General features: G+C 31.4%; 1 protein-coding gene across 3 annotated transcripts in view; it reads right to left on the bottom strand.

Annotated features, from left to right (window-relative positions):
* The window catches only part of LOC126734603 (neutral ceramidase), a 294,220-nt gene that overhangs the window by 205,156 nt on the left and 69,269 nt on the right, over nucleotides 1–19,795 (bottom strand). For all 3 annotated transcript variants that reach the window (XM_050438295.1, XM_050438294.1, XM_050438296.1), the window contains exon 5: nucleotides 6,950–7,077. In XM_050438295.1, the coding sequence (XP_050294252.1) occupies nucleotides 6,950–7,077 (128 nt within the window). The remainder of the gene's footprint in view (nucleotides 1–6,949; nucleotides 7,078–19,795) is intronic.

The raw sequence follows: 19,795 nt of genomic DNA, 5'->3' as shown, positions 1-19,795 counted from the left end.
CTTTAAACTTATGTTGAAAACAATATTTGAAGTCACTAGTTATGTATCTAAAAGTATTTGTTTCTTTTCTATAAATATCAGATTCTACCGACTAATATTTTTTATGACAAAAGTATCTAAGAATTGCAGTTGGTTTATGTTTCTTATTCGAAGATAAATTTAATGAATACGAAACAAATAACCAACACTTAAATAAATAACTAACATCAGCAAATAAAGAAAAACCAAAACATTAAAACTAAAGTAAAAATAATTAGTTATTTAAAAGAATTTTTCCTGGCATGCACATATTATGTACAATGTACATTCAAGAGGCAGGGCAATCAATATAGGTATTTATTATTGGTAAAGGAAAATTAGTTTAAATAATTTTTTCAGATTTTTTTTCCTTTTAAGCAAAACATAAAATTGTCTGAAATAGTCCACTAAAAAGTTAGATCCACTCCACTAGAAAGTTGAGCAGAAAAAAATTCCTTTACACAGTGCTAGTAAGCAAGGAGTCAGGCTTACAAAGTTTATTAGTTATTATCAGTACAAAGACGAAAAACACAATATTCAATTACTTAAGAAGGGGTCTTTGGAAATGGTTGTTTTTAGACATTGTTTGTTATGCTACGAACGACATTTGTTTGCATAATAACCAATGCAACCGCATGAATGACATTTGGGGGCTTGAAGGTTGGGTCTTTTTTGTTTATTTGATTTTGGTTTAGGAAAGTGTAGTTTTATCCCTTTTTGAATCTCAAAGTAAGGTAGTTGAAGTTCACGTCTTATGCGAACCTGGGCTTCTATTAGATCGCTCTGATTACTTGCCCAAATAATATGACCAATTTTTGGTTCCAATCCTGGTCACATACTCTTGCGAAAGAAGACCATACTAGTGCTGGCGATGCTTATCGATGTTTTTGCCATCGATATTTTAGTTCTATGCATTATAGACCCAGATCCAGATATGTTTCAATTTATCAATGAAGTGTTTATTTATTTAATTTTGGTTAAGTCGGTCTTCGATGTTTTCCTGGCATCGCTGTAGGAAAACACAAAACACCGATGTTTTTAAGCCATCGCTATTACCTTTTAATGATAACATCGATGTTTCGTCCATTAGGTCCATTCGACTCTGTCTCTATTTCTATGGATATCACCTTTGAACAGATGGGGGATGCACAACGGCTGGTTGGCTCGTGGAAAATGGGAAATGGACGAGGGTGAGCGTTAAAGTGTTTATATGCGGGAGTATTTGCTCACATTTATGTCTAATGGCCCAGGGTGTTGGTTTGTAAAATTGATTTGAGTTTTTATAATATTAAAGTTTAGCACATATATTAGAAATCATTTGTTTGAGGTTGCTTTAACATAAGGCTGTAGTCTCGACTTGACTGAAAACTAATGCCTTGGTTCAAGTTCAAATTTACAATCTACTTTTGAAATTATTTATTGCTCAAAGCATTTTAAACTATAAGCAAACTCTAAAATCAATTCGCCTCTATTTCGTTTAAGGTATTGGAGTTAGTACATTAAAATCAAATACGTCACCGGACCACCAATCCTTTTTCCTAATTCTATTTTAATTCAAGGCCAGTCATTTAGATCTGGGCGAGATAAAAAAAAAGTCTTGTGCATTATTTCCACTAAAATTACTTTTTTAGATAGAGGTTGCTAATGTATGGTATACAATATAATAATCGTTAAAAGCCTTAATAAAGCTTTCTAGGTGTTTTTGTTTTCCTAAGATCACTGGCAATAAAGAAGTAAAAAATTTAATTTTCCATTTCACTTGAGCTATTATTTAAGTTACTTAATAGTCTACTAAATCATTTTTTGTTTTCTCTAGGCCTTGATGTATGTCCTATCTAATTTTCTTCTACTTCAGAGCTTCCACATCTATCTGAATCGCTATCAGAAAAGTGTAACCTAAGGCAGCCCAACTATGAAGCAAAAGATTTTCCTAATTTTAAAGCGTCAGACATTAAACTAAAAAATAGCAATTAGGCAATTACATACCATATTTGCATTGTTTGATCCACAAAGCTAATATTAAAGCAATCTCTACCAATGGGTACCATTCGTGCCTGAATATCCGAATACAGGAAATCTGGTCTGGTTCGGAAACCGGAAACATCGAACACATTGCGATCCCTCGGGCAATTTAACGGTTTACTTATCTCAAACAACTACACACAATGTATACTAAATGGGTAAAAAACCGAAAAAAAAAATCCTTTAATTTTTCACAGGTTTTTTGCAGTTTAAAAATTTGTTAAATTAGTACACAAAGATCCAAGGTTTACTTTCTCGCAACGAGAACACGTTAAAGGAAGAAATCGCACTATCCTGTTTGTAGCGCCTCTTATGTGACAAGATCTGCGTAGCTTCTTTTAAAATAGATTTATTTTACTCAAGGGCTTTTACTACGTACAAGAATTAATTACTCTAAACGTATGTTTAATAATAATAGTCTCGATCAGCAACAGAGCTTTGATATGCGACTAACGTAATGCGCGAAAATTGTTTAATGCTATTTATATAGTATAATTGGCATAGTAAGCTATAAGGTATATAATAGCTATTCTAGGGATGTTACTGTAGTACTTAAGTTAGTTTATAATTTTGAGGATAAATTTACATAATTACTTATTTAAGGGATAATTTTTTACTTTTTTTCGAGAAAAACTAAATTTATTTTTAATTTTCCCAGGCGGTAGCAGGTAATTTTATTATACTTTATCCAGAAAATTCACTTTTGATGCCCATTTTTCAGCAACGTCAAGACTTTGTAATATTAAGCAATTGAATACAGTACTTTTGTGTACTCGGGATATCTAAAGATTTCAAATGGATGGTTGGTCCCATAAATGCAATTTAAAACGTATATTCCATATTGTTCCAGTGAAACACATTATTGCCATTAAAAAAACTCATAAATTTAGCATTTAGCGCAACACTATTTTAAAAAAGCTTTTTATTAAGTATGGTAGATTAAATTAATTGAAAAAAGAATGTTTAAAAAAGCACTCTAATGACAAATGCTGAATTTTAAAAGTAATTTTTGCCCTATTTAATATTTTTTTATTTCACAAATATCGGGAATTACTTGCAACAAAGTTATAAATGAATCCATAAATATGAAATTTTTCTTACATATACGATATCGACCATCTTTAGCTTAAATCTTAATTTTCAATCATAATTCGACATTTATATGGTTTTCAATTGATAATGAAGTTTAAATTAAGGTTTTATTCTAAGTGTTCTAATTAGGGAATAATAACGATCTAATGCTAATTGAATATTATAAATGAGTAATAATAAAAGTTAATGTAGCAATCAGATCATTTAACTGGTATTTTGAATAAAAAGAAAAAAGTTAAACAAATTTTTACACCAAAATGAATAATTACTTATAAAATTTTGGTAAATATTTCTTAAAAAATGTAAAAAACAACGAGGCATTTTACAGTGGCACTACCGTACCTAAAATCAATATTTTTTATACATAATTAAATAAATACTTAATTAAAAGTAACAAGTTAATTAAAAAGAGGGTGCACAGATTCCTGATGAAGTCATCACACCCCAGTAAAGGTTACTAGTATCCTCAGAAAAGCTAATAAAGCTCTCTGCTCTGAGAACTTTTATGTAGCAGAAAAAATTGTAAGTTGCTTAGATATTCAAATGTAGCTTGCATCAATCCTCGGCACGATAAGGGGCTCTACCATATATATGCTTCCCCTACCAACAACAAAGGCCCTACTTGCTAAAAACCCAGACGAAATTTCTAGGGTTTTGAGATGGCTTTCTATATACCAGTGTCTAGTTAAAAAACCAATCACTACCAAATTCCAAGTCTCTTTTAAGGTACTGTAATTATCTGATAAGATAGACAGAGCGCCTATCTATGTGTATCTTAGCTCGCCTCATACAAGGTACTTCTTTCCACATTCAAGGGTCTTTTTATTGAACAGTCTCTTTATTTTTTACTTTATATCTATATACGATAGCCAGCTATCTGCCGATTATAGGTTTGAGGTCTACTGGCAGTGGACTCATTCCAGGTCGACCCGACCTCGCAAATCCCAGTCTAAAAAGGAACTTCGCTTCTTCGTTACCAGCATTACCTAAACAGACTAGCACTCAAACAAACTGGGTTCTCCAACCTTACTTTACCAATTCAATACAAGTGTGCAGCTCATTTTTGCTAGTATTAGTCCACAAATCACAATTTTGTATCCGCATTACAATATGGGTATTACCTATGTTAAAATACAGCTTGAAAGTCGTGCACACCACAGAAGTTTAATTTTGACGACTTCTGTAATTTATTCTGAAGTATGTCTACTAGATGGTGTCTCTTCTTTGATACTGCCTACAACTTCTCCTCTACCTGTAGATGAAACCCTTATAATAATATATCAAAGGTTCTATATGGTCGGTCTCAATCAGAAGGAGAGGATATTCTTGTACCGCCTGTGATCAAATTGTAGTATGGCGAGACTCAGCAGGTGGCAATTATAGCATGTACGTAGTTCTCGTTGTCTGAAACTGCATCACAAAGTCCAGGGGCGAAAGGTTCAAGAGAATATCAATATAGTTGAGGTCACTCGCTTTGATCTTGTAATGCTTAGGCATGCGAGGCGTTCGACTTTTATCTCGTTACAGTCAATTTCTTGCTTTCTCTGTACAGAGCCTCGTATATAAGAAGATGTTAACTATACATAAATAAATCCAGTGATTGCGTCACTAATGCGTCCTGCCGAAAGTTCACCTGCAGACTCAAAGCGCGCAAGTAGCCTTGATCCTAGTATCTGCGTGATTGCACCAAAGGTCTTTGTAATTTAATCTGAGGCCTAAATATCGATAAACCCAAGACTATTTCAACTGCTTGTCTTCTAGAGTTACAACGAAAAGTGGCGAATTGTGTGCTATATAAATTATGTCTCCTTGCAAAATTGGAAACTATATTTTGGGCTTAATCTTTAACCGATTTAAGAGACAGTGGATAGGGTTCTTATCATAGTGTCTAGCATCATAGAGATATTCTTTTTTCGGAGCGTTATTATTAACATATAGAGCGATAGTATAACATGTAATGACAAAACTAAAAACGATGGATTCCGGAATTCTACTGATGTAAAGGATTAGGTTATTTCCATTGTGTATCATAATTGTGTAATAATTAAAGTTAGCAATATACTTGTATCAGTTAGTTTTAATGTGCATAATGCAGACTGAACACAAGTAAGACTCTTGGAAATAAAAGGAAATAAAAGTCTTAAAATTACTTAAAAAAAAGACTTAAATTTCCTTCTCAAGGAAATAAAAGTATTGTACAATAAAGCAAAAACACAGCGATCATCAAATATTTAGAAAGAATGAGTTAAATATTTTCAATCATAAGAAAGAAAAATTAACGAGCATAAGAAAGATGTGAATAAAAGAGCTGCAATTGGCAGAAGAAGAACTTCTTGAGAAAATATTTCCCTTAAACTTATGATTGCAAATAACTGAAAGTGATGCATTTGGCTAGATATTAGAAAAAGCTTTTATATACACCAGTTCAATTTCTCTTTAATTTGATGCCTTAGATTCTTATAGCCTTGTAAACTTTTCGCTTAATATTAGGTAGTTTAAAATTTTAATTATTAAATTTTCATAATTTTGTTGGTTCTTTTTCATAAAATCACTGCTGTTCTTTTATAGTATTAATTTTTGAAAGTTCAATAAAATGCGTTTAGAATCGCCTCATGATTATGTAAATGGGTGATTCTTTCCCTTTAAGATTAATAAGAAAGTACAATTAAAACAAAATGTTTTATGACATTTTACCTAAATATATTGTTTTTTGTACAAAAAAAAAATAGTTCACATTTACTGCACATCAATGCCAGTCAATGCCTTTTCATTAATTCCGCTAAATTAAATTGTCTGAAAAGAAGTCTTCCTAAAAAGTCTTGTGGCGACAGCTGCTGAATTTTGAAGTAGTTTTTTCTGCCATTTTTGGTAGCTCTAATAACCCCTATTTTTTGTACGAAAACCGAGAGTCATATCCAATAAAGTTATGTAATATTAAAATAGAGGTTTAATAAACATTTGCCAGCATTTTTTAATAATAAATAAATTTTAATTAAATATTTATCTTAATATGAATAATTACTAATTAATAATTGTTTTACCTAAACCAATACGATAAAAAAAAATTAAGTACCTTGACAATTAGACTATAAAAAAACTTTGTGAATTTTTTAATTCATCCATGTTTTTGCATCCATATAGTTAGTGTCTACTTTTCGCAAAAAAAAACATTGATTTTATTTTCCATTGATTAACTTTTATTCAGAAGCAAACTAAAATAATATCCTTTTTCTTCCAGGCAGTCAAAGTTTTTATTTATCATTTTCATATTCTCTTCTTATAAAGTTCACATCGGATTCCTGCTTTTCTCCAATTTTAAAACATCCGCAAAATTCAATAAAGAAAAGAGAGAAACTTTCCATAACTCCAGTGTTGCCTATTATGCGATTCAAGGCGTATATTTCATAACAGCAGTTTTAGCTTAACACGCCATTTTTATACAATAAATGTACTGCGTATCGTATATATTCAGCATTTGGTCAGCACCATTTTAAAAGCCCTTTTCATTAGGTACTATGAATTAAACGGCACAAAGAGTTTTTAAAAAAAACTTATTAGATGTAAATTTTAAAAAGCGTTTTTTCTATCCATTTCGGTTATTTTCTTATGGCGTAAATTACTAAAAACTGTATTCAATAAAGTTATGCTTATATATAAAATTTTGCATATACGAATAGTCTTATGAGCCCTATAAATTTATTTAATATTTAAGGTTTTATCTTAGACGATAAGTATAGTATACTAAATAGATTACTAATAAGCTATATTTAATAATGTATTTAGCCAAAAGGTTTTCTTATGAAAAATGCGCACTTACTTTTTTCTCTCTTCTTCCGGGTTATTTTCATAAGATGCAGGGCTTCTGTTTATGTTGGCGTTCACTACTTCAATTGTGTTTGTAAACAAGCGAGCCTCAACCATGTTTTCGTGAGCTCGCTGGATAGCCTATAAAAAAAGTTAATTGGTTTTCACTTTAAACAATGTATTAATTTTGCTATTTAAGCAGATTTAAGAATTTCTGTTTTAATGGATGTAGTACTTCATCAAATTCCTGTTTTGACTAATATCTTCTTCTTATTAGGTATATTAATATAGTTTTATTAAAATGAGCAATAAGTTGCGGTAGAGATTGAATTGAACTGGATTTTCATTTTTTAATACAATAGCAAGTCAATATTTAAATATCCAACCCCTTATAATTCCTTACATCACCCCTACAGCTTAGCGTTGTGCTTATGAGATTTTTGATGTATACTAAAGCATTGTTGAGTCCAAAACTGAACCTTACTTAACTGACACTATAATTTATAGGCAAAAGTGAAAGTCTTCCCATTAGACTGCATAATAGGTATATATTAAAGGTTGTTGCTAGAAATAATAAATTTAATTTATAAAAAGAAATGTAACTGTGAGTGTCTTTAGAAGTATAGGGTATAACACACAGATATGTCCTTTAGTTTTATCACAGAATCGCTTAGTAAGTTATTGATAGCTTGTTCAGTACAATGCAAGGGCCTAAGCAGGGGCTAAGGGCCCCTCAAAATGGTTGTGTATTTCCATTTAAGATCATTGATTAATTTATAATTTGCTAAATATCATATATAATTTAAATCGTTTTATAATTATTAAGAATTGTATAAGCAATTTTGTAAATGAAAATAACTTTAGAGGGTTTAAGAATATCAGTTTTAAAAATCCTTAAAGATGCTTTAAGGTGTACTTTTTATTAAATATATAGAATATTTAATTATTTTATAAATACATAGAATAAATATATTCGTTTGTATTTTCTATAAGCAATTTTAAAGTTTTGAATTGTTTTTATATTTAATCATATATTTTTATATATAATTATGCTGTATTTTAGTCTCCAGAAGAAGCCAATATATCTAGCGAAACTTGGGCCCACTTAAATGGATTTAAACCTGAACAATTTATTGACCGCTGAACTAAGCAAATCCTTCACTTCGAATATATTATTATTCTCTATAAGTTTTTTGGTTATAGTTCGACTATAAATATTATTGCCAAATAAAGGCTATTATACGGAATTGATTTACGGAACGTGAATGAAAAATATTTTAACGTTTATAAAAAATAAAGAAAAGCTAACTTAAGCAAATAGAGCAATTTATTTAAGTAACACATGATACAAGCAAAATAATATAATATTAACAAACTTTTTAGGTTAGTTGTTATTTTATGTAACTTTGAGAGTGTGTACACAATGATACTAAACCTCATACGAATATCTTCGAAGTAAAGACAGTCTTGACGTTGATATTTTTCTAAATTTATTAATGTACAGTATATTTCAATCAGTTATCAGAGAAAAACAAACCACCTGATGGTTATAGTTGGTTATATTATAGCGGTTTGTTTTTCTCTGCAGTTATCTTAAGTCTATAGCGTTTCTCAGTGTGTATTTATGCAGCTCTCTATTTAAACGCAATATTTAGTAGCTAAAGTCTCTTAAATAAAGTAAATTTTGTGCCATTTTGTAACTTACAGTGTTCTTAGTGATAATATATAATTTCATAACGACATATGAAGTAGTTTGCGGCTAATTAAGTAAACAATGTCGCCAATATGTATATCCTGCACGTCATAAATAACAATCTCCAGGTATACAATGCCAAGGAATCTGTAGGAATTCTTATCATGCTAAATGTGGTCTATCGATAGACAGTAAGTATCATTAGCAATAAACTGGGCATTTTGTGGAAATGTTCAAGTTGCAGCGGCAGCGGCTATCCTGTGGGTCAAAGTCCAATCGATGCCCCAACTGGGATGGGTCATTCTACGAGTACTGCTGATATTGGATTTAAAGCTGAAATGGTCGATTTTATGAGAGATATTAAGGCTCAAATTCGCGGGTTCCGCACTAAGCAAGATGAACTTTTACAGTCTGTGGATTTTTGTTCTCATAAGGTGTCGGAGTTTGAGGAATCTCTGAAGAAGTTAAGTGAAGAAATGAAGGTAATTCAAATATTAAACACGGAAAACGAGACCTTAAAAAAGACTGTTAAAGAACTTTTCGGGAGGGTCAACGATATTGAGCAGATATCTAGAAACACCAATATAGAATTACAGGGACTCCCTGAAGGAAGAAATGAGGATCTTATTAGCATAGTCAAGAAAATTCACACCTTGATCGGAATTGAAGTTAAAGAAGATGCTGTAGAGCATGCGCAGAGGGTTGAATCCTTTCGCAAAGATCAACCTAAAAATGTGGTAATAAAATATGTATCACGCAAAGTAAGAGATAATGTTCTTCAGGTCTCAAAACTAAGAAGAGGCAATAATAAAGACGGTCTTTCTCTTGAAGGTATATCAAATAACATATTTATAAATGTAGTACAGTCAATCTGTATTTTTTTTTTTAAACTATCCAAGTCGCTAATTTTTTGAGGGTCGATTCTATTTCCGAAGAAAAGCTTAAGTCCTCGGAATTGAGAGTCTCACCCCCCCCCTTTTTTTGGGAAACTCAAAAAGTTTTTCAAATCGATTTTCCAGCTAAACAGCGAGTCATACAGAAAAACTTATTGAACATAAAATGTAGAGCTTTTTGTGCTCTACAATTTATCTCATGGGCCCGAAGCTGTAGAACCAAAATTCGAAAAGTTAGAGGGCGCCAAAGTCACCAAAAATGACTTGCAGGTGCAGTCGTGGTTGGGCCACACTATGGATCCACTGGAATGGGGGTGGGAGAAGACAAATCAAGGACTGAAACCGGCAGCGAATTCGAAAGATCCAGCGCCAGAATCGATACTGAAAGCAATTTCTTGTGGATGCAAGACGAATGACTGCGGAGCAGCCTGCGGATGTCGCAAAGCAGGTCTTATAGGCTCTGTTGCTTGTAAGTACTGTGCAGGAGAAAACTGCAGCAACGTTGCCCCAATATATTTGGAAGAGAATGACGTTGATGATTTACCTTCACAAGTTTTCAAATTGCCAAAATACCCAAGCTCCTCAGAGAACAGAAATGCAATGGACGAAGAAGGAACATCAATGTCGGATACATCTTCCAACTGCTCTTTAGAATTAGATCAAGTTGAAGAACCACCAAAAAAGAAATCAAAAAGAAGAGGAAGACCGAAAAAAATTGAAACATATTTTGTATGCTAACTATTTATTGTATAATAAATTTTTCGTAAACTACCTTGTCCCACTGTATTCTCGTTATGCTTTAAAATTTAAAAATTCAATGCGTGGACGAAATGTCGTGTCGAGTGGTCGCAGGCGACCATAAACGATGTTTCAAGATAAATATTCACATTCAGGTGTGTTCAAATAAATATATAGTAATATGTTAATGATGGAATAGCAGTAAAAAAGTGGGGAATGGAATTTTGCAAAAGTAATGCTATCAACATGTACTATGCAATTATTCAGTAATCAATTATCATTACATGCATTACGCAACCATAATTATTGAGGCACGTCACTTTCACAACTGCAACGCCCTCTGCTTTTGTTGTAATTGGTGCTCCGTAAACCATGTACCAATTTCTCTTATCCCTTTCTACTAAATCACTTCAATTATTCATTTTGTGCAAGTTAAAGAACATTTAATCTATGCAAATTTCATTTTCGTGGACTTACAGCGCCATCTGCATGGCTTTTTTCAATTTGTCAAGAAGGGTAAAAGAAATTTTGTTCAGGTTCTACTTTAATTTGATGATGCGCAAACGTTAGGCGACGAAAAACAGCTTTCGCCAAACATCTAAGGCAGGCTACATACACGAAAGCAAAGATAATTATACTAACGAAGTTTACTATTACTATTACTATTAGTTTACTATTATTTTCTTTGACGAAAGTAAACATTTCGGTATTAAATGCATTATATCTCAAAAACGGTAAATCGAAAAAAAAAAGTAAGACATGCATTTTGTAAGTATTTTTGTCCTCTACATTTTTGTAATCCTTGCGATGGTAAAAAAAAATTGTTTCTCAGTGAAAAAATGAAAAAAGTCATTTTTGGTGACTTTGGCGCCCTCTAACTTTTCGAATTTTGGTTCTACAGCTTTGGGCCCATGAGATGAATTGTAGAGCACAAAAAGCTCTACATTTTATGTTCAATAAATTTTTCTGCATGACTCACTGTTTTGCCGCAAAATCGATTTGAAAAACTTTTTGAGTTTCCCAAAAAAGGAGGGGGGGGTTGACTCTCAATTCCGAGGACTTTCCTCCTTGCCTCCGAAGCTTTTCTTCGGAAATACGATCGACCCTCAAAAAATTAGCGACTTGGATAGTTTTTAAAAGTTCTGGCCTTTTTTAATTACAGATTGATTGTACTAATGAACATCTATCCCCACATAATAAACTCCGTTTTAAAAAAACTCGCAAACAAGCTCGAGCCAAGTCTTACAAATATGTCTGAATTAATAATGGCAATATTTTAGTGCGAAAAATGACCGGAAGCAATGTTAAGCAAATAAGAAGTGAGGAGGATTTACTTAGTATGTAGGCTTTTTCTTTAAAATTTAACTTAGATTTGCGGCAGTGATATTTTATTGGTCTTAATATATCCTATTTACGTTTTTTTCATCTTTTTATCAAAATATAAGGGGCCTAAGATCTAAAAATAAAGATTTCAAGTGTAATTTACTTTACAACAACTTTAATTATATATTTCTAACAGAAACCTGGTTAAATACTCATGTTTTTGATTCCGAACTATTCGATGGTTACCATGTTTTTCGACGAGACCGAGAACAGACTGGGAGCGTGAAAAGTGATGGAGGTGGATGTTTAATTGCTGTGTCAGACGAATATACTGTTGTGAGACGTTCAGAGTGAAAAAGTGATGCAGAGGATGTCTGGGTTACGATTTACTTTAAGAATGGCGGTAAAGCTAATTTTTGTTGTGTTTATATTCCACCAGGTAATGATCTTGCGCTAACCTGCTTCTTGGATAAGCTTTATAGCATATCAAATTTTATATTAGGGGATAACATTTTAATCTGCGGTGATTCTAATTTCGCTACTATTAATTGGATACCGAGAGAAACTTACTATATAGCTAAAAATTATAACCCTAAATTTAATACTTTTTATGACATGCTTAACGTCTTTGGTCTTTTCCAAAATGAATAATCTCAAAAACCAAAATAACCGAATACTTGAGTCAACTTTAACCAACGATTTAGTGTTTTGTCAAAATATTAAGCACTATAAGGCAGCTGACGCCTTTGGTCCAGGAGGACCCCCATCATAAATCTATGGAATTCAATATTTGCCTTTCACCTGTGGATAAACTTAGTTGCAAGAATAACACTAATGTCCATAATTTTAAAAAAGGTGATTACGATGGTCTAAATTTGCATTTTGATAATTTTGATTGGGAGGACATTTTTAAAGATCATAACATAAATTTATGTATAAGTAAATTCTATGAAATTGTAAACCATGCAATAAATAATTTTGTACCTTTAAAACAAATTAATAAAAATTTTACACTTTATTTTAGTAAAAAAACTATCGATAAAATTTTGCAAAAGAATCGAGCTCATAAAAAATGGAAAAGATCAAACTCTGAAATTCATCATCGTGTATTTAGTAAGTTACGTTAATTCTGGCAATTGATCTCTGTTAACAATAAAAGTAGTGGGATCCCCAATTCTATATACATTGATCAGAAAGCTGCTCGGGGACCTCAGGTCAGCCAACTATTCTCAGATTTTTTAGGCAAGCTTTTCAACCCTACGTACAGTTAGTAAATCATAATAATTCACCCATATTTGATGCAATTATTTCTTAGGCTTTCTTTTTAGATTTAGAGGAAGTGTGGAGAACTCTGTCCGACTTGGACGAGAGTAAGGGTGGTATACCGTCTTTTTTTGTAAAAAAAATTGCACATTTGCTATATAAACCATTATCTATTATTTATACAATCTCTATTTTATAGAGTATAAATAGAGATTTATAAAATATTATTTTATAATAAGATTTTATAAATCTCTTAAGCAATGTGTGTTCCCTTGCAAGTGGAAGATGGCTAATGTGGTGCCAATTTATAAAAGTGGTGACAAATCTAGTGTGAAAAATTATAGACCAATAAGTAAACTTGATATCTTCGGTAACATTTTTGAATCATTAATTCATAATACATTGATACATTTTTTAAAACCTATAATTATCGATGAGCAGCACGGTTTTTTTTCCCAAACGATCAATTGATTCCAACTTAGTTGTTTACTCGGAATATATACTCTGTTTAATGGATTGTCAGACGCAGGTAGATTCTGTGTACAACGAGTTCAGCAAAGCATTTCACAAAATTGATTATTTATTTATTACAAGTTCAGGTTGCGAACAGTACACAAGTACCAAAAAAGCATCCACTGTGTATATATAACAAACTTATGATAGGTTTACCAAACATTGTCTTAAATTTACATGTCACGTGTGTAGATACAATCAAAAAGAAAAGGGAAATTTAGATGAATACACTAATGAGATTATATAGGGCGTAAACTGTTACAAGTTATGAATTAAATAAACAAAAATAAAATTATTCTATCTTTTTTAAAAAATAGGTTTTTAATTGGCGTTTGTAGGATCCTATCGGCGTTCCAAAAATATCCGATTTCAGAAAATTGTTGTAAAAATTAAAAACATTTTGAATTCTAGAAAGTGGAGAGTTCTGTCCTACGTTGGTTCGATAAAAATCGGCTGCAAAAAAGTCTCGGTTTCTTGCATTTTGCCTTGGTATCCGTATATTAATGTGAGATAGAAGATAATGTAAATCGACGTGACAATTTACTATTTTATAAAGCGTAAAAAGATCTGTGATATTTCTTCTGTATTCAAGAGTTAAAAATTTAAATTTGGCTCGTATAATGGTATAATTATGGTTGTGTATTGGCATATTGGTTTTAAATTCTAGATATTTTAGAAACCTATTTTGTACCCGCTCTAGGCGCGTAATGTCTACATTGTACTTCGGATTCCATATTACTGAGGCAAAAGAAAGTTTACTGAGGACAAAAGCATTATATAAGGAGATAATTGAATTTGGGTTTTTAAAATCCGTTGAATTTCTTTTTATGAAACCAGCCATCTTATTGGACTCGCATATCACTCGCTCAATGTGAGATTTAAAAGTCCATTTTTCATCCAGGATTACTCCCAGATCTCTAATCTGTACAACTCGTTTCAGATTACTGCTATTTATAGAGTAAAGCGATATTATTTTGGTAATATTTTTTGTAAAAGAAATAGAAAAGCACTTTGCAGAATTTAGAAAGAGACGATTTTTCTGACAGTATTGTTCAAGGCGCAAAAGGTCTTGTTGGATTTTGAGGCAATCATCCATGGTCTCGATTTTTAAGTAGATTTTCAAATCATCTGCAAAAAGTAATATTTTACAGTGTTTAAAACATTTTTTTATTGAATTTATATATATTATAAAAAACAACGGACCCAGGTGACTGCCTTGCGGTACACCTGATGTTATGTCAAACCACTCGGATTTATCAATAGTTAATCTACTTTTTCTTCCTGTATTATAGGAACAGGATAATCTAATTATTGCAGGATCAACATCGACTTCTTCAAGCCTTTGTATTAATATTTCATGATCAATTTTGTCGAATGCTTTACTGAAGTCGGTATATATCACATCCACTTGACCTTTGTTATCTATTGTTTTAGTGACAAATTCTGAAAAGCATAGTAGATTTGTTTCAAGAGATCTTTTAGGGTAAAAACCATGCTGTTCTTGAATAATTCTATGTTTTACACTCGGAAAAATTGTGTCGTACATAATTTTTTCCAGGATTTTGCCGAAAATGCATAACTTGCTAATGGGCCGATAGTTTGTCACGTCTTCCCTATCACCATTTTTAAAAATTGGTGAAATTTCGCTTAATTTCCACTTTTGAGGAAAAACTCCTGATCTTAACGACTTATTGAATATAATGCCTAGTGGCTTGACCAAGCTATTTGCGCAGTTCCTTACCAAGATAGGTGGAATATTATCTGGCCCAGGACTTTTATTTACATCTAAATATTTACATATCTCAAGGATTTTATTTTCTGAAATTTCGTATATTTTAATATTACTTTTATTAAAAACAACTGGATTTGATGTATTATAAACACTCTTAAAAGATTGAGCAAACAAATTGCTTACATCCCTGCCACCTTTTGCAGAAATATTACCTAATTTTACGGCGTGTGGAATAGACACGTTGTTTTTTCTCTTATTGCCAACAAAACCCCAAAATTTCTTTGTATTTTCCAAAATGTTGGATTCTATGCTATTTATATACTCTTTATAGTCATTTTTTATCATTTGTTTAGATAGGGTTCTAAGCTCACAAAATCGATCGTATGAAGCTCGATCACTGATCAAAACACTTTATTACAGAAACTTGCTGGAGTGGGAGTTCATGGAGATCTCCTGCGGTGGTTAGCGTCGTACATTTTTAATCGATCCCAGTATGTCACTGTACATGGCCACCAGTCCTCCACGTATCCAGTTACCTCAGGCGTACTTCAAGGTTCCCACTTGGGGCCCTTACTATTTATAATCTATTTAAATGATATTACAAAATGTTTTACCTTCTCCAAAATATTACTTTATGCAGACGATATTAAGATTTTTGCTTCCATTAATATTCTCGGTGATTGCTTTCTCTTACAAAATGATTTGGACAGATTTTATGAGTATTGTCAGAGAAATAAACTTTACCTTAATTATGATAAATGCGCATTTATTAGTTTTACACGTAATACTTACATTTCAATTCGACTATAATTTTAATGGAATTCTACTTAAGAGGACTGATAAAGTGAGGGATCTGGGTGTCATATATGATCAAAAGCTAACTTTCGCAGAACATATTAATTACTTAAACATCAAGTATAATCGAATGCTGGGATTAATTGTAAGAAATAGTAGGCTATTAACCTCTAAAAGCTCTCTAAAAGCATTATATTTTGCCTATATTTATAGTCGTTTGGGTTTTGCCTCAGTCGTCTGGGCTCCACAATATGCGGTGCATGCTAACAGATTGGAAATAATACAAAATAATTTTTTAAGATTTTTGGACTATAAAAATACTGGTATATTTGACCTATAATACATGCTATACATTATACATGCTAATTTAATAGAACTTAAAGTTAAATATCAATTATATTCACTTGAAACACGGCGCTCTCACACAGACATGTTCTTTCTCTATAAAATAATTAACCATCAAATTGACTCGAGTTATCTAATATCCCAAATACCTTTCCATATACCTCAGCAAAATTTTCGAAATTCTTATTTGTTTCCAGTCTGTTTGTATAGAACCAATGTAGCAAGGAATTCGCCGTTAAGTCGTATGGTTTCCTTATATAATTCCATTTTTTTTCTGTAGATTTATTTTGCCGCTCTCTTTCTATGTTTAAAAAGAGAATCAGAGATCCTTGTTCTAATTAAAAAAAACACAAAATTAGAAACTTAGCACTGTATTTCTGCTCTTGAATTATTTTTTTAATTTTGTATTAGTTAAGTACACCTGAAACACTTTGTAATTTGTGGATGTTTCTTTGGGTTTCGGCCTGTTAGCATCGTATTTGTTTTTGATAAAAATAATTAAATAAAAAAGTATAGTTAAAAATCCTGTAGCATCATCCAGTTGCTGTGGCCTTTTCCATGTTATCTCTTTTATTAGTTTTGCTTAGATACCCGCTGCCTTTTTATTAGTTTGCTTAGATACCCGTTCTCGGTATCGCTTTTTAATACTTCCTTGAGTACAGTCTATATAAAGATTGTATTTGTTTTTAGTTCTGTTTCGTTCAAAGCTTGTGATCCAATAAGGCACGTCATATTACTTAATAAATTTCATAATTAGGGACTGTAAGAAATCTTAAATAACTAATTGAGAGAAATATGTCTAATAGAAATAAACTCTTAAAGTAAATAAAGTACAAAGTGATAATCGTAAACCCTTATACAAAATGGAATTTAACATTTGAACACCTGCACATCTATCGATTAAAATATAATCATTACAATTTCATATCTAATAGTTAGGTACATCCTTAAAAAATTTAAGATTATTATAAATATACTGTGGTAACATGTTTTTTTAATTTTAAATAATAAAACATATACATTGAACATAATTTTATATTTTTTTAAGATGACATATTGCATACGTTAAGCATCGTTGAGATAGGTGTGTATCTATTACAGTCTAAGATGATTTTCATAGCTCTATTTTGTACAAGTTGTAATTTTTCTATTTTAAAATTTGGTAGTTTATACAGAAATGTTGCGCAAAATTCGAGATGTGGTGTCTTGAGGCTGGATTGCTATTATACAATAACAACTTTGTACCTAGTGACGACTTAGATTCTACCCGTGGCAATAAAACCAACTTTTCTGCAAATTTTCTTATAATATAGTCAGTATAAGCATAAAAATTTAGAATTAAAACAAAAAAAAAACTCCCAAATATTTAGCTTGGTTTTCGTGACTTATTCTAGTATCATTGATCCTAATATTTAAGTTTTCCAAACTTATATTTAACAACTTTTTTTTCAAATAAACAAAAAACTCTAATGACTATGAACCACAGTTTTTAAATTTAACTTTTTGTCACCTGCTGAATAAACATGATTCAAACAAATTAAATACCGTATGCCCAATTCGGAATCTAATATACTGCTTTTACATAATGACCTTTATCAATTTCCTTTAGAAAACTATATTGATAATTCACTCACGGATGGACTCACGTATATTGATAATTACAGATTCACAAGAGTGACTCGCGGAAACCAGAATAATTATAACCAAAATATGGTTATTATTGCAGTAAGTCAGCAAGTGTTCTTGTACAACAAGTTCCAATACCTTTTCATATATTTCAACTGTATTTATGGGTCTAAATTCACTATGAGAAAAAGTATTTTAAAGATTTGGCACAGGAATCACAGTCGACTCCTTCCATGCCTCAGGGAAAATCCCACTTAAAAGCGATGCTTTTACAATATTTAAAAAATGATTTCCAACAACATTACAAGCATCGCATAATACATTTTTTAAGATACCTTTCTCATCACTTCCCACATTTTTTAAATTCTTTAAAATTGTCTTTAAATCAATTAAAGACATTTCTTTGAAAAGTGAAAATTGACTATACTGGTATTCGTTAGATATTAATTGATTGTCGAATTTAATCTCTTGAGGCAATGAAGAGTTTTTTTTGTGGAAGTAATATTTTTAGGTTTTTCCACATTTCGCGGGGATTGTTTTTTCCCATTAACAATTTCTCTATAAAACTTATTCTTTTCTCCCTTAATTAGACCAACCAAAGAGTTTCGTACTTGCTTGTATTCCCTCTAGATTACATCATTATTTTCCATCGCAGATCTAACATAGAGTTTCTCCCTATGATCCATCCATCTTTTCTAATTATTTTGAGTTATCCAGTTCTTAACATATTTCGGTTTTATAACAGACTTTCGTTTAGGACATATTTGATTTAAAATATCAGTAATGTCGTCTACAAAAATATTTGCTAATGCATTAAAATCCGCACTGTTATTCGTTCATTCAATCCCAGAAACATAATTTTGTAACCTATCTGTACTATATTCTTTCATAGATCTCTAGTAAATGACTATATCATAATTTTCCTTTTGTTTAGGATAAATAAACAATATATGGTGGTAACGAATTGTAGGAGTTAAGTGTACCTTAAAAGATATGTTTATCGTTCGACTGCTATCGAATTAATATTTAAGGTGAAATGAAAATCCTGCAGTCTCCCTCCACTTATTTATTAAACATTTAGTTATTTAAAATTCCCTACATAAGGGGATACTAAAAGGAAATAGTTCCGAACAAAGAGCAAACAGATGCAGAAAAAAACTTAAAAAGGTCCACAAAGAAAGGTTTAAAATTGGTATTGGATATACGCCCCAGGGTTTAATTCCATGTCAAAAAATCCTCTATGTATTATTATTGTTTTTTTTTATTTTATTATTTTTAATTTTATTTACTTACATTCTGTTGTTGACAAGGACCGAACAGTGTGCTAAAAAATATATATTCTAAACTAAAACAATCGAAAGTAAGAGGAAAGCATAAGGTTCGTAGAGAACATATTAGATGGCGCGGTTAACATAATGTTTTGTACGTTGTGAAGAAGGAAAGCAACGAATTATTACTATATAAAAGAAATTGTAAAGGGCAAGAATGATGTAGTAAGGGACTATGAAGAGTTAAGACGCAGTGAATTGAAAAAGTGAGCACAAGAATGATGTACTTAATCATTAACACAGTAATGCTGGTTGATTTGTGTAGATTTATATATTTCGAGTATTTCCAACAAATCAAGTTTATTGCTTTTCCGGAACAAATGTAAAAACTTTAAGTCAGTAGCTGGATTAAAAGCTTTAAAGCTTTATTATCACTTATCGGGGCATGCGATTCTCATTAAATGTTGATGTTGTAAAACTTTAGGCATGTCGACACTGTAATTTTTACCAAGTTTAAGCTGAATTTCTGACTGTATATTAGTGATTACATTGCTACAATTTAAAATCAAACTGCCCTTTTTTGTTACTAGTCTTATAGTTACCTTAAGTCCGATATCACGAGAATCCACTTCAGTTTTTAGATTATTCTTTATTTATTTCGCGTCTTTTT

Source organism: Anthonomus grandis, chromosome 3, assembly GCF_022605725.1.
Source record: "Anthonomus grandis grandis chromosome 3, icAntGran1.3, whole genome shotgun sequence".
Lineage (NCBI taxonomy): Eukaryota > Metazoa > Arthropoda > Insecta > Coleoptera > Curculionidae > Anthonomus > Anthonomus grandis.
The sequence above is the reverse complement of the archived record's forward strand: the minus strand, read 5'-3'. Positions and strand labels throughout refer to the sequence as shown.